This window comes from Oncorhynchus keta, unplaced genomic scaffold (assembly GCF_023373465.1).
Source record: "Oncorhynchus keta strain PuntledgeMale-10-30-2019 unplaced genomic scaffold, Oket_V2 Un_contig_13107_pilon_pilon, whole genome shotgun sequence".
Classification (NCBI taxonomy): Eukaryota; Metazoa; Chordata; class Actinopteri; order Salmoniformes; family Salmonidae; genus Oncorhynchus; species Oncorhynchus keta.
Window position 1 is genome coordinate 12,501 of NW_026278124.1, and position 14,886 is coordinate 27,386.

A 14,886-nucleotide genomic window follows, 5' to 3' on the forward strand; every position below is an offset into this window, starting at 1 on the left:
TAGAGGAGAGAGTCAACACGTTAACAGTCATGTCTCTGGTTCTTATACTAGGTAGAGGAGAGAGTCAACATGTTAACAGTCATGTCTCTGGTTCTTATACTAGGTAGAGTCAACATGTTAACAGTCATGTCTCTGGTTCTTATACTAGGTAGAGTCAACATGTTAACAGTCATGTCTCTGGTTCTTATACTAGGTAGAGGAGAGAGTCAACATGTTAACAGTCATGTCTCTGGTTCTTATACTAGGTAGAGGAGAGAGTCAACATGTTAACAGTCATGTCTCTGGTTCTTATACTAGGTAGAGTCAACATGTTAACAGTCATGTCTCTGGTTCTTATACTAGGTAGAGTCAACATGTTAACAGTCATGTCTCTGGTTCTTATACTAGGTAGAGGAGAGAGTCAACATGTTAACAGTCATGTCTCTGGTTCTTATACTAGGTAGAGGAGAGAGTCAACATGTTAACAGTCATGTCTCTGGTTCTTATACTAGGTAGAGGAGAGAGTCAACATGTTAACAGTCATGTCTCTGGTTCTTATACTAGGTAGAGGAGAGAGTCAACATGTTAACAGTCATGTCTCTGGTTCTTATACTAGGTAGAGTCAACATGTTAACAGTCATGTCTCTGGTTCTTATACTAGGTAGAGGAGAGAGTCAACATGTTAACAGTCATGTCTCTGGTTCTTATACTAGGTAGAGGAGAGAGTCAACATGTTAACAGTCATGTCTCTGGTTCTTATACTAGGTAGAGGAGAGAGTCAACACGTTAACAGTCATGTCTCTGGTTCTTGTACTAGGTAGAGGAGAGAGTCAACATGTTAACAGTCATGTCTCTGGTTCTTATACTAGGTAGAGTCAACATGTTAACAGTCATGTCTCTGGGTCTTATACTAGGTAGAGTCAACATGTTAACAGTCATGTCTCTGGTTCTTATACTAGGTAGAGTCAACATGTTAACAGTCATGTCTCTGGTTCTTATATTAGGTAGAGGAGAGAGTCAACATTTTAACAGTCATGTCTCTGGTTCTTATACTAGGTAGAGTCAACATGTTAACAGTCATGTCTCTGGGTCTTATACTAGGTAGAGTCAACATGTTAACAGTCATGTCTCTGGTTCTTATACTAGGTAGAGTCAACATGTTAACAGTCATGTCTCTGGTTCTTATACTAGGTAGAGGAGAGAGTCAACATGTTAACAGTCATGTCTCTGGTTCTTATACTAGGTAGAATCAACATGTTAACAGTCATGTCTCTGGTTCTTATACTAGGTAGAGGAGAGAGTCAACATGTTAACAGTCATGTCTCTGGTTCTTATATTAGGTAGAGGAGAGAGTCAACATGTTAACAGTCATGTCTCTGGTTCTTATACTAGGTAGAGGAGAGAGTCAACACGTTAACAGTCATGTCTCTGGTTCTTATACTAGGTAGAGGAGAGAGTCAACATGTTAACAGTCATGTCTCTGGTTCTTATACTAGGTAGAGGAGAGAGTCAACATGTTAACAGTCATGTCTCTGGTTCTTATACTAGGTAGAGGAAAGAGTCAACATGTTAACAGTCATGTCTCTGGTTCTTATACTAGGTAGAGGAGAGAGTCAACATGTTAACAGTCATGTCCTGGTTCTTATACTAGGTAGAGTCAACATGTTAACAGTCATGTCTCTGGTTCTTATACTAGGTAGAGGAGAGAGTCAACATGTTAACAGTCATGTCTCTGGTTCTTATACTAGGTAGAGGAGAGAGTCAACACGTTAACAGTCATGTCTCTGGTTCTTATACTAGGTAGAGGAGAGAGTCAACATGTTAACAGTCATGTCTCTGGTTCTTATACTAGGTAGAGGAGAGAGTCAACACGTTAACAGTCATGTCTCTGGTTCTTATACTAGGTAGAGTCAACATGTTAACAGTCATGTCTCTGGTTCTTATACTAGGTAGAGGAGAGAGTCAACACGTTAACAGTCATGTCTCTGGTTCTTATACTAGGTAGAGGAGAGAGTCAACATGTTAACAGTCATGTCTCTGGTTCTTGTACTAGGTAGAGGAGAGAGTCAACATGTTAACAGTCATGTCTCTGGTTCTTATACTAGGTAGAGTCAACATGTTAACAGTCATGTCTCTGGGTCTTATACTAGGTAGAGTCAACATGTTAACAGTCATGTCTCTGGTTCTTATACTAGGTAGAGTCAACATGTTAACAGTCATGTCTCTGGTTCTTATATTAGGTAGAGGAGAGAGTCAACATGTTAACAGTCATGTCTCTGGTTCTTATACTAGGTAGAGTCAACATGTTAACAGTCATGTCTCTGGGTCTTATACTAGGTAGAGTCAACATGTTAACAGTCATGTCTCTGGTTCTTATACTAGGTAGAGTCAACATGTTAACAGTCATGTCTCTGGTTCTTATATTAGGTAGAGGAGAGAGTCAACATGTTAACAGTCATGTCTCTGGTTCTTATACTAGGTAGAATCAACATGTTAACAGTCATGTCTCTGGTTCTTATACTAGGTAGAGGAGAGAGTCAACATGTTAACAGTCATGTCTCTGGTTCTTATATTAGGTAGAGGAGAGAGTCAACATGTTAACAGTCATGTCTCTGGTTCTTATACTAGGTAGAGGAGAGAGTCAACATGTTAACAGTCATGTCTCTGGTTCTTATACTAGGTAGAGGAGAGAGTCAACATGTTAACAGTCATGTCTCTGGTTCTTATACTAGGTAGAGGAGAGAGTCAACATGTTAACAGTCATGTCTCTGGTTCTTATACTAGGTAGAGGAGAGAGTCAACACGTTAACAGTCATGTCTCTGGTTCTTATACTAGGTAGAGGAGAGAGTCAACATGTTAACAGTCATGTCTCTGGTTCTTATACTAGGTAGAGTCAACATGTTAACAGTCATGTCTCTGGTTCTTATACTAGGTAGAGGAGAGAGTCAACATGTTAACAGTCATGTCTCTGGTTCTTATACTAGGTAGAGGAGAGAGTCAACACGTTAACAGTCATGTCTCTGGTTCTTATATTAGGTAGAGGAGAGAGTCAACATGTTAACAGTCATGTCTCTGGTTCTTATACTAGGTAGAGGAGATAGTCAACATGTTAACAGTCATGTCTCTGGTTCTTATACTAGGTAGAGTCAACATGTTAACAGTCATGTCTCTGGTTCTTATACTAGGCAAGTCAGTTAAGAACAAATTCTTATTTACAATGACCCCCCCCCCGTGCCAAACCCAGACGACGCTGGGCCAATTGCGCGCCACCCTAGGGGACACCCAATCACAGCCGTGATGTGTGATATTAAAGACCAATGTGAAGGGAGGCCGAGTGACGGAAACCAACAGATTGATCGGTACGAACGAAGGTCACAAGGAAGTGAAAGCTGAGTTGTTGTTTTTTGTTTGTTGGCCTCAACAGAAAGGATTCCTTAGCTTTCAATGTTCAAGAGAATTTTTCCCATAACGCACTGCAGCGTTTTAAATGCCAAAGGATGGGACGTGTAGCTGCTCAGTGGAAAGGAAAAGAAAAGACCTGGTTAAAGGGAATGAGGAAGCGTGGGAATTTGTCCCATAATGCACCGGGAAGGTTAAGTGCTGTAACTGTGGGGGAAGAACACAATGGGGTATTTTGGTGGATGCCAGGTACAGAGAGACGCTCGAGGGACTCAGAGGGGATAGAGAGGCTCAGAGAGGATAGAGAGGCTCAGAGAGGATAGAGAGGCTCAGAGAGGATAGAGAGGCTCAGAGAGGATAGAGAGGCTCAGAGAGGATAGAGAGGCTCAGAGAGGATAGAGAGGCTCAGAGAGGATAGAGGGACTCCGAGAGGATAGAGAGGCTCAGAGAGGATAGAGAGGCTTGAGGGACTCAGAGAGGATAGAGAGGCTCAGAGAGGATAGAGAGGCTCAGAGAGGATAGAGAGGCTCAGAGAGGATAGAGAGGCTCAGAGAGGATAGAGAGGCTCAGAGAGGATAGAGAGGCTCAGAGAGGATAGAGAGGCTCAGAGAGGATAGAGAGGCTCAGAGAGGATAGAGAGGCTCAGAGAGGATAGAGGGACTCCGAGAGGATAGAGAGGCTCAGAGAGGATAGAGAGGATAGAGGGACTCAGAGAGGATAGAGAGGCTCAGAGAGGATAGAGAGGCTCAGAGAGGATAGAGGGACTCAGAGAGGATAGAGGGGCTCAGAGAGGATAGAGAGGATAGAGGGACTCAGAGAGGATAGAGAGGCTCAGAGAGGATAGAGAGGCTCAGAGAGGATAGAGAGGCTCAGAGAGGATAGAGAGGCTCAGAGAGGATAGAGGGACTCCGAGAGGATAGAGAGGCTCAGAGAGGATAGAGGGACTCAGAGAGGATAGAGGGACACAGAGAGGATAGAGGGACTCAGAGAGGATAGAGAGGCTCAGAGAGGATAGAGAGGCTCAGAGAGGATAGAGAGGCTCAGAGAGGATAGAGGGACTCAGAGAGGATAGAGGGACTCAGAGAGGATAGAGAGGCTCAGAGAGGATAGAGAGGCTCAGAGAGGATAGAGAGGCTCAGAGAGGATAGAGAGGCTCAGAGAGCATAGAGAGGATAGAGGGACTCAGAGAGGATAGAGGGACTCAGAGGGACTCAGAGGAGATAGAAGCTCAGAGAGGCTCAGAGAGGATAGAGAGGATAGAGAGGATAGAGGGACTCAGAGAGGATAGAGAGGATAGAGGGACTCAGAGAGGATAGAGAGGATAGAGGGACTCAGAGAGGATAGAGAGGATAGAGGGACTCAGAGAGGATAGAGGGACTCAGAGGGGATAGAGAGGCTTGAGGGACTCAGAGGGGATAGAGGGACTCAGAGAGGATAGAGGGACTCAGAGAGGATAGAGATGATAGAGAGGCTCAGATATATAGAATCATGAATTAAGGTGGCGCAGAGGTCTAAGGCTCTGCATCTCAGTGCTAGAGGCGTCACTACATACCCTGGTACGATTCCAGAGTAGAGCAGAAGTTGTAAGAGTGTATAGCATTGGGGAAAGTAGTAGTAGGTGTTAATTGTAAGGGTGCCCATGGAGCTGGGGATCAGAGACGTCCCGTGTGAGAGAGAGACAGGTTGAGGTTTCTAGGGTCAGAGACGTCCCGTGAGAGAGAGAGACAGGTTGAGGTTTCCAGGGTCAGAGACCGTGTGAGAGAGAGAGACAGGTTGAGGTTTCCAGGGTCAGAGACCGTGTGAGAGAGAGAGACAGGTTGAGGTTTCCAGGATCAGAGTAGAGCAGAAGTTGTCATATGTTGAGGCAGTGAAGAAAGTAGAGGAAGATGGGTCAAGAGAAGTACATTTGTACCAGTACAGAGGGATAAACCAACAAGTGATATAGATGTTTCAGTAAGATTGGACTTTTTATAATTTATACTTATTTTCCACCATAATTTGCAAATAAATTCATTAAAAATCCTACAATGTGATTTTCTGGATTTTTTTTCTCATTTTGTCTGTCATAGTTGAAGTGTACCTATGATGAAAATTACAGGCCTCTCCCATATTTTTAAGTGGGAGAACTTGCACAATTGGTGGCTGACTAAATATTTTTTGCCCCACTGTATATATATAGCTATAAATAAATGGATAGATATTTATAGCTCTATCTATCTATATATTTAGCTATCAACTGTACTGCAGGGAGGGATCGTAAGTCACAGAGAATAGAGGTTCTGGTGGCAGCTGCAGAGAGGTATTCGGTGGTGGTGTCCTGTCTTTTCAGGCTGTTGGCCTGAGGTACGACTAGATGGATTTAAATAGTGGAGTAGCGTGGGGGGGTTGAGTGTAGAGTTAGATGGTGGGGTATTTGTTGATTTTATTTTCTTAAAGCAAATTATAAGGGAGGTATACCGTATATACCTTATATACCAGTCTAGTAGGTGGCGGTAACAAAACATTTATTGGATACCAAACGCGACCTTAAACCTCATCGGAGAACGGCGGGACAGAGTATATAATGAATGTCAGATCGGGTAAATCTTTACTTTCGTTCCGTCTTTTGACGACAGGGTCAGCTGGCTAAAATACTCATCCTTGACACATGATTCTTGATACCTCTTGCTTGCAGGGTTTAGAGAGTAAGATAACGTTATCGGTCTAATGTACAGAGTGACAGTAAGATGGAGACATATGCTAAACCGTGTAGCTAGCTGGCTTTGCATAAACAGTACCCGAAAAAAACAACACTACAAAATGCAGCTAAAAAATGTCTAACGAGCATGTTTAGTCACCTCTGGCTCAACGTTTGACTTGCTGTAGTTAAAAATCATTTAGCTCAGTCGCACCAACCATGCATTGTATATAAATAGCAGCTGTTGCCTAAACGATTAAACATTTTTTACAACCTCCCGGCATGTAATATTATAGACCTAGGGTTCCGTGAAATACTGTGCACTATTCCCGTTTAATATAGTATAGACTAGCCAGGGTTCAAAGCACCATGTGAATTACTATGCACTATTCCGTTTAATATAGAATAGACTAGCTAGGGTTCAAAGCACCATGTGAATTACTGTGCACTATTCCCGTTTAATATAGTATAGACTAGCTAGGGTTCAAAGCACCATGTGAAATACTGTGCACTATTCCCATTTAATATAGTATAGACTAGCCAGGGTTCAAAGCACCATGTGAATTACTGTGCACTATTCCCATTTAATATAGAATAGACTAGCCAGGGTTCAAAGCACCATGTGAATTACTGTGCACTATTCCCATTTAATATAGTATAGACTATTAAATGGGGTTCAAAGCACCATGTGAATTACGGTGCACTATTCCTGTTTAATATAGTATAGACTAGCCAGGGTTCAAAGCACCATGTGAATTACGGTGCACTATTCCCGTTTAATATAGTATAGACTAGCTGGGGTTCAAAGCACCATGTGAATTACTGTGCACTATTCCCGTTCAAGGCCCACGCGCGTCTGCATAAAACCGGAGAAAGACGACTCGTTGTGAATATGTCATATCAGCCGTGTCGTTCTAGCTATCTGTTCTTTAAAAAATATATATATAATAATAATTACAAAAATTGTTAGCTGTATATAAAAGCGATGTATTAAATAATTATCGTGTTTTTTAATAGTTTCGATTAAGAGTTGTAATTATTTTTTTTTTTTATTAAAATGGTGATATCTCAACATGGCGAATGTGCTTTAGGTGAATCCACTGCTGATTCTGTTCAGGACCAATAACCAGTTATATCAACACCCAAAAAAAAATTAAATACATTTTAAGTCAAATGTAAAAATGTGTGCATCTGTCAAGTCGCTAACTAAAATAACTAGCGAACGTTAACTAGTTTATTCTTTATTTTTTATTGAAAACCAAAACATGGTAAAACGATCACGCGGGAGGTTTGCAACAACGTGCCTGTCTATGCTGACCATTTTCAACAAGTCTTGATTCTCGCCTAATATAACTAGTTACAGTACACTTTAGCTAAAAACTATATGGGCAAATACCCCCTTCCAGGAACAGCATCTCACCTTATCTTCGATTATAATGATCATGTTGATAGTTTTAGAGACGGTGACAGTCCTTCCTGCCGGTATATTTCCTCCCTGGTTGTCTGTTTCGAGTAGCGGCACTGAGGACCACGCAGACTGAACCGGACAGCTCGTTATGCAGGGGCGGGTTATGCAAATGTCATACGCTATTTTTTTTCCGCCACATTCACGGTGTGTTGTCGAAAACAGACTGTTGTAATTCATTCTCGACAATAACTGTCTCTCCATTAAATCAGCCTGCGGTTGCACAGCAGTCCTACGACCGGAAGGTTACACCTGCTCTTCAGAAACACGCAGTGATGTGAGGTGTAAGTTAGAAGTCAAGTAAACCCCCTGGACAGGACGCTAGTTTATCACAGTGTTCCATCCATTAGTCCATCAAGACAGTGTTATACTGACAGCCCCATGTAGTGTAGTGTTCCATTCTAGTTCATCAAGACAGTGGTATACTGACAGCCCCATGTAGTGTAGTGTTCCATTCTAGTTCATCAAGACAGTGTTATACTGACAGCCCCATGTAGTGTTCCATTCTAGTTCATCAAGACAGTGGTATACTGACAGCCCCATGTAGTGTTCCATTCTAGTTCATCAAGACAGTGGTATACTGACAGCCCCATGTAGTGTAGTGTTCCATTCTAGTTCATCAAGACAGTGGTATACTGACAGCCCCATGTAGTGTAGTGTTCCATTCTAGTTCATCAAGACAGTGGTATACTGACAGCCCCATGTAGTGTAGTGTTCCATTCTAGTTCATCAAGACAGTGGTATACTGACAGCCCCATGTAGTGTTCCATTCTAGTTCATCAAGACAGTGTTATACTGACAGCCCCATGTAGTGTTCCATTCTAGTTCATCAAGACAGTGGTATACTGACAGCCTCATGTAGTGTTCCATTCTAGTTCATCAAGACAGTGGTATACTGACAGCCCCATGTAGTGTTCCATTCTAGTTCATCAAGACAGTGGTATACTGACAGCCTCATGTAGTGTTCCATTCTAGTTCATCAAGACAGTGGTATACTGACAGCCTCATGTAGTGTAGTGTTCCATTCTAGTTCATCAAGACAGTGGTATACTGACAGCCCCATGTAGTGTAGTGTTCCATTCTAGTTCATCAAGACAGTGGTATACTGACAGCCCCATGTAGTGTTCCATTCTAGTTCATCAAGACAGTGGTATACTGACAGCCCCATGTAGTGTTCCATTCTAGTTCATCAAGACAGTGGTATACTGACAGCCCCATGTAGTGTTCCATTCTAGTTCATCAAGACAGTGGTATACTGACAGCCCCATGTAGTGTTCCATTCTAGTTCATCAAGACAGTGGTATACTGACAGCCCCATGTAGTGTAGTGTTCCATTCTAGTTCATCAAGACAGTGTTATACTGACAGCCCCATGTAGTGTTCCATTCTAGTTCATCAAGACAGTGGTATACTGACAGCCTCATGTAGTGTTCCATTCTAGTTCATCAAGACAGTGGTATACTGACAGCCTCATGTAGTGTTCCATTCTAGTTCATCAAGACAGTGGTATACTGACAGCCCCATGTAGTGTAGTGTTCCATTCTAGTTCATCAAGACAGTGGTATACTGACAGCCCCATGTAGTGTTCCATTCTAGACAGGTGCTCCTTTGATGCTACTGCAACACACACACACACACACACACACACACACACACACACACACACACACACACACACACACACACACACACACACACACACACACACACACTGATTCTAGACCTGGCATTAGGGCCTGTAATGAAGGATATATGGGGTGTATAACATCCTAGACCTAGCCGTTCAGTCTTGCATTGTAATGAAGGATATATGGGTTGTGTAACTGATTCTAGACCTGGTATTAGGGGCCTGTAATGAAGGATATATGGGGTGTATAACTGACCCTAGACCTGGTGTTAGGAGCCTGTAATGACGGATATATGGGTTGTGTAACTGATTCTAGACCTGGTATTAGGGAGCAACAAACTTCATACCCTAAATCCTCTCATGTCCTGTTGACCGCATCCTGGTTGGTCCACACATCAAGGGGCGGTTGTGTTACCATAGAGACGAGGAGGGGGGAGGGGCACTACAGTGTGTCAGAAGAACCAAATGTGATTCTAATCAGAGGTGTTGTGAAATGATTATCAAAGACTGTTTAATTAATGCAAGCTGGCCTGAATGAACAACATGAAAGGAGAATCTCTATTTAAACACACACACACACACACACACAGACACACACACACATACACGCACACACACACACACACGCACACGCACACGCACACGCACACATACACGCACACACACGCACGCACGCACGCACACACACACACACACACAGACACACACACACACACACACACACACACACACACACATACACACACACGCACACACACACGCACACACACACACACACACACACAGACACACACACACACACATCTGAAGGGAGAGGATATGGGGTCCTTCATGTACAACACCAAAACATTCAAGCAAAGGATCACCTTATTGAACACCTCATTGAACAGAGTCTAAACACTAAGGATGGAACACCTTATATAACACCTTATTGAACACTGAGGATGGAACACGTTATTTAACACCTTATTGAACACTGAGGATGGAACACCTTATTGAACAGAGTCTAAACACTGAGGATGGAACACCTTATTGAACAGAGTCTAAACACTGAGGACGGAACACCTTATTGAACAGAGTTTAAACACTGAGGATGGAACACCTTATTGAACAGAGTCTAAACACTGAGGATGGAACACCTTATTGAACAGAGTCTAAACACTGAGGATGGAACATCTTATTGAACAGAGTCTAAACACTGAGGATGGAACACCTTATTGAACAGAGTCTAAACACTGAGGATGGAACACCTTATTGAACAGAGTTTAAACACTAAGGATGGAACACCTTATTGAACATAGTTTAAACACTGAGGATGGAACACCTTATTGAACACCTTATGGAACACCTTATTGAACATAGTTTAAACACTAAGGATGGAACACCTTATTGAACAGAGTTTAAACACTGAGGATGGAACACCTTATTGAACAGAGTTTAAACACTGAGGATGGAACACCTCATTGAACACCTTATTGAACATAGTTTAAACACTGAGGATGGAACACCTTATTGAACAGAGTCTAAACACTGAGGATGGAACACCTTATTGAACAGAGTCTAAACACTGAGGATGGAACACCTTATTGAACCGAGTTTAAACACTGAGGATGGAACACCTTATTGAACACCTTATGGAACACCTTATTAAACAGAGTCTAAACACTGAGGATGGAACACCTTATTAAACAGAGTCTAAACACTGAGGATGGAACACCTTATTGAACAGAGTCTAAACACTGAGGATGGAACACCTTATTGAACACTGAGGATGGAACACCTTATTGAACACCTTATTGAACACCTTATTGAACACTGAGGATGGAACACCTTATTGAACACCTTATTGAACACTGAGGATGGAACACCTTATTGAACACTGAGGATGGAACACCTTATTGAACACTGAGGATGGAACACCTTATTGAACACTGAGGATGGAACACCTTATTGAACACTGAGGATGGAACACCTTATTACTGCAATGTTACAGGCAACACTATCAGTATAATAACAGTATATGTCATTTAGCACAACTTACAGTCATGTGTTCATACATACGGGTGGTCCCGGGAATCAAACCCCCTATCCTGGAGTTGCGAGCTCTATGCTCTACCAGCTGAGCTTACAGAGGACCACAGTGAGAAAGGTTTTCACTACACTGTTGAAGATAACAGAATCGTATTGTAGCTCTGTGGTGAATATGTCTGTGATTTGGCCTGTCACCACTCACATACTAGGTGGTGTGCATGTCTGTGTGTTGCGTGTGTATTCCGTGTGTGTTTCCGTGTGTGTGTTTGCCTGCACTTGAATGGATGTGAGAGGCAGGTGTCTATGTTAATGTGTTCTCATATCTCCTTCATCCACTCTGCCATTCAACTGTCTAGTGAATAAAGAAAAGACACAGAGAGAAGCAGAAGAGCGGGGAGGTTAGGAGAGAGAGAGAGAGAGAGAGAGAGAGAGAGAGAGAGAGAGAGAGAGAGACAGAGACAGAGACAGAGAGAGAGAAGGATAGGAGAGTGAGAGAGAAAGGAGGATAGGAGAGATAGAGAGGTTAAGGTTAGGAGAGCTAGAGAGAGAGAGGTTAAGGTTAGGAGAGAGAGAGAGTAGAGGGAACAGAAAGAGAGAGAGAGTAGAGAGAACAGAAAGAGAGAGAGAGAGAGAGAGGAGGTTAGGAGAGTGAGAGAGAGAGAGAGAGAGAGAGAGAGAGAGGAGGTTAGGAGAGAAGGAGGAATTGAAGAGAAAAAAGTGTGTGTGTGTGTCAGTGGTGTGTATTCATACCAAAGGAAGCCAGGCTTCCCCCCCAAAAAATATATATTTTAAAATAATGTATCTTTAGTGTCTCTGCATTTCTGAATTTTCCTTCAATTGGCAAAGAAGCTGAATGTATCTCACCGAAGAAAGAATCAGTGAGCTTAAACAGCGCCCCTCTGTCTCTCTATGTGTAGACCATGTATCTGATGCTATCTTTAATGTGAAACAGCGCCCCTCTTGATCTCTATGTGTAGGCCATGTATCTGATGCTATCTTTACTGTGAAACAGCGCCCCTCTGGCTCTCTATGTGTAGACCATGTATCTGATGCTGTGTGCTCCAAAAGAGTATGACATTGTTGCCGACCTGTAGCATTGAAACCAGACAGCATTTAGCCTCCATTGATATATGTATATTTTTTAAATAATAGCCAATCAACGTTGAGCTCAACCAAAAAAGAAATGTCAAGGTAAACCATCTTGGATTTGGCCAATCACATCGAGAACCTATGTCATTGACAGAAAATCTATGTGTTGTTGTCTTCCGGTGACAAGCTAGCTCGCTAACTAGCTAAAATATGTCCTTTCTTAAATTAGCCATGGATGGAGATAGGGATTTGGACTTGTGGTTTTTACTTCATTCTCCATTCTGGCAAATGATTATAACTTCGATTCTGATCCAACCATTAATTCATACGTTGTTGTGCGCCTGGCCTGAGAGGATAGAAGTTTAAATATGTAGCTAAATGTAGAATGCTAATGTTAACTAGCGAACGTTGTTCGTGAATGGAAATTAGGCTAGCGAGCAATTAGCATTTTAGCCAGGTAGCCGAGGACAACACACAAGAAACGTTTGTTCTTCATCTGCCATCTGTCGTTCTGCCCCTGAACAAGGCAGTTAACCCCACTGTTCCTAGACCAGTTAACCCACTGTTCCTAGACCAGTTAACCCACTGTTCCTAGACCAGTTAACCCCACTGTTCCTAGACCAGTTAACCCCACTGTTCCTAGACCAGTTAACCCACTGTTCCTAGACCAGTGAACCCACTGTTCCTAGACCAGTTAACCCCACTGTTCCTAGACCAGTTAACCCACTGTTCCTAGACCAGTTAACCCCACTGTTCCTAGACCAGTTAACCCACTGTTCCTAGACCAGTGAACCCACTGTTCCTAGACCAGTTAACCCCACTGTTCCTAGACCAGTTAACCCCACTGTTCCTAGACCAGTTAACCCCACTGTTCCTAGACCAGTTAACCCCACTGTTCCTAGACCAGTTAACCCACTGTTCCTAGACCAGTTAACCCCACTGTTCCTAGACCAGTTAAACTGTTCCTAGACCAGTTAACCCCACTGTTCCTAGACCAGTTAACCCACTGTTCCTAGACCAGTTAACCCCACTGTTCCTAGACCAGTTAACCCCACTGTTCCTAGACCAGTTAACCCACTGTTCCTAGACCAGTTAACCCACTGTTCCTAGACCAGTTAACCCCACTGTTCCTAGACCAGTTAACCCACTGTTCCTAGACCAGTTAACCCACTGTTCCCAGGCCGTCATTGAAAATAAGAATTTGTTCTTAACTGACTTGCCTAGTAAAATAAAGGTAAAAAAAAATAATTTAAAAAAATACATTCACACAGATGAATTCATAAACTTCTTGGACGAAAAGATCATGATCATTGGAAAGCAAATGACGGCTCTTTGAATCTGTGTATTTCTCTAAAACTCAAAGAGTTCCTGAGTCTGCACAACACTGCCAGGACCTCGGATCAAGGGAGACACTCATGTTTTTTAAAAATCCTGTATCTCTGTGAAAATAGTCTTGGCCTCTAAACCTTCAAGCCGCCTACTGGATCCTATTCCAACTAAACTACTGAAAGAGCTGCTTCCTGTGCTTGGCCCTCGTATGTTGGGGGTGGTAGGGTAGCCTAGTGGTTAGAGCGTTGGACTAGTAACCGAAAGGTTGCAAGTTCGAATCCCTGAGCTGACAAGGTACAAATCTGTCGTTCTGCCCCTGAACAGGCAGTTAACCCACTGTTCCTGGGCCGTCATTGAAAATAAGAATTTGTTCTTAACTGACTTGCCTAGTTAAATAAAGGTAAAAAAAAAAAAAAAAAAAATGTTGAACATAATAAACGGCTCTCTATCCACCGGATGTGTACCAAACTCACTAAAAGTGGCAGTAATAAAGCCTCTCTTGAAAAAGCCAAACCTTGAACCATAAAAAATTTAAAAAGGAACAAGTTTATATTGAATCTTCCTCTCAACATTTTTTGGGAAAAAGTTGTTGTGCAGCAACTCACTGCCTTCCTGAAGACAAACAATGTCTACAACACAGTCTGGGTTTAGACCCCATCATAGCACTGTTACATATATATATATATACTGTATGTTACAGGAGAAGGTCAATCTGGGAAACGTTCCCAACAGGAAAAGGAGTCAGCGTATGTTACAAGTGAAATCAGTTGACAGACAGTGAGTTGGGTACAGTGAGCTGGGTACAGTGAGTTGGGTACAGTGAGCTGGGTACAGTGAGCTGGGTACAGTGAGCTGGGTACAGTGAGCTGGGTACAGTGAGTTGGGTACAGTGAGCTGGGTACAGTGAGCTGGGTACAGTGAGCTGGGTACAGTGAGCTGGGTACAGTGAGCTGGGTACAGTGAGCTGGTTACAGTGAGCTGGGTACAGTGAGTTGGGTACAGTGAGCTGGTTACAGTGAGTTGGGTACAGTGAGCTGGGTACAGTGAGCTGGGTACAGTGAGCTGGTTACAGTGAGCTGGTTACAGTGAGTTGGGTACAGTGAGCTGGGTACAGTGAGTTGGGTACAGTGAGCTGGTTACAGTGAGCTGGGTACAGTGAGTTGGGTACAGTGAGCTGGGTACAGTGAGTTGGGTACAGTGAGCTGGTTACAGTGAGCTGGGTACAGTGAGCTGGGTACAGTGAGTTGGGTACAGTGAGCTGGGTACAGTGAGCTGGGTACAGTGAGCTGG

The 14,886-nt window shown here is 42.9% G+C and overlaps 1 protein-coding gene and 1 long non-coding RNA gene across 2 annotated transcripts in view; one reads left to right on the forward strand and one right to left on the reverse strand.

Moving 5' to 3' along the window:
* LOC127918081 (uncharacterized) overlaps positions 1 to 3,224 on the forward strand; it is a 3,355-nt gene extending 131 nt beyond the window's left edge. The window contains exons 1-7 of the long non-coding RNA XR_008098754.1: positions 1 to 595; positions 1,036 to 1,080; positions 1,676 to 1,779; positions 1,832 to 1,883; positions 1,929 to 1,980; positions 2,608 to 2,867; positions 3,121 to 3,224. The exon at positions 1 to 595 is cut by the window's left edge and continues 131 nt beyond it. This is a non-coding gene — a long non-coding RNA (uncharacterized LOC127918081). The remainder of the gene's footprint in view (positions 596 to 1,035; positions 1,081 to 1,675; positions 1,780 to 1,831; positions 1,884 to 1,928; positions 1,981 to 2,607; positions 2,868 to 3,120) is intronic.
* Positions 1 to 7,645, reverse strand: part of LOC127918080 (thioredoxin-like) — a 14,964-nt gene extending 7,319 nt beyond the window's left edge. Inside the window, exon 1 of the mRNA XM_052501271.1 lies at positions 7,477 to 7,645. Coding sequence (XP_052357231.1) covers positions 7,477 to 7,500 — 24 coding nt within the window. The 5' untranslated portion in view covers positions 7,501 to 7,645. The remainder of the gene's footprint in view (positions 1 to 7,476) is intronic.
* Positions 7,646 to 14,886: the final 7,241 nt, after the last annotated feature.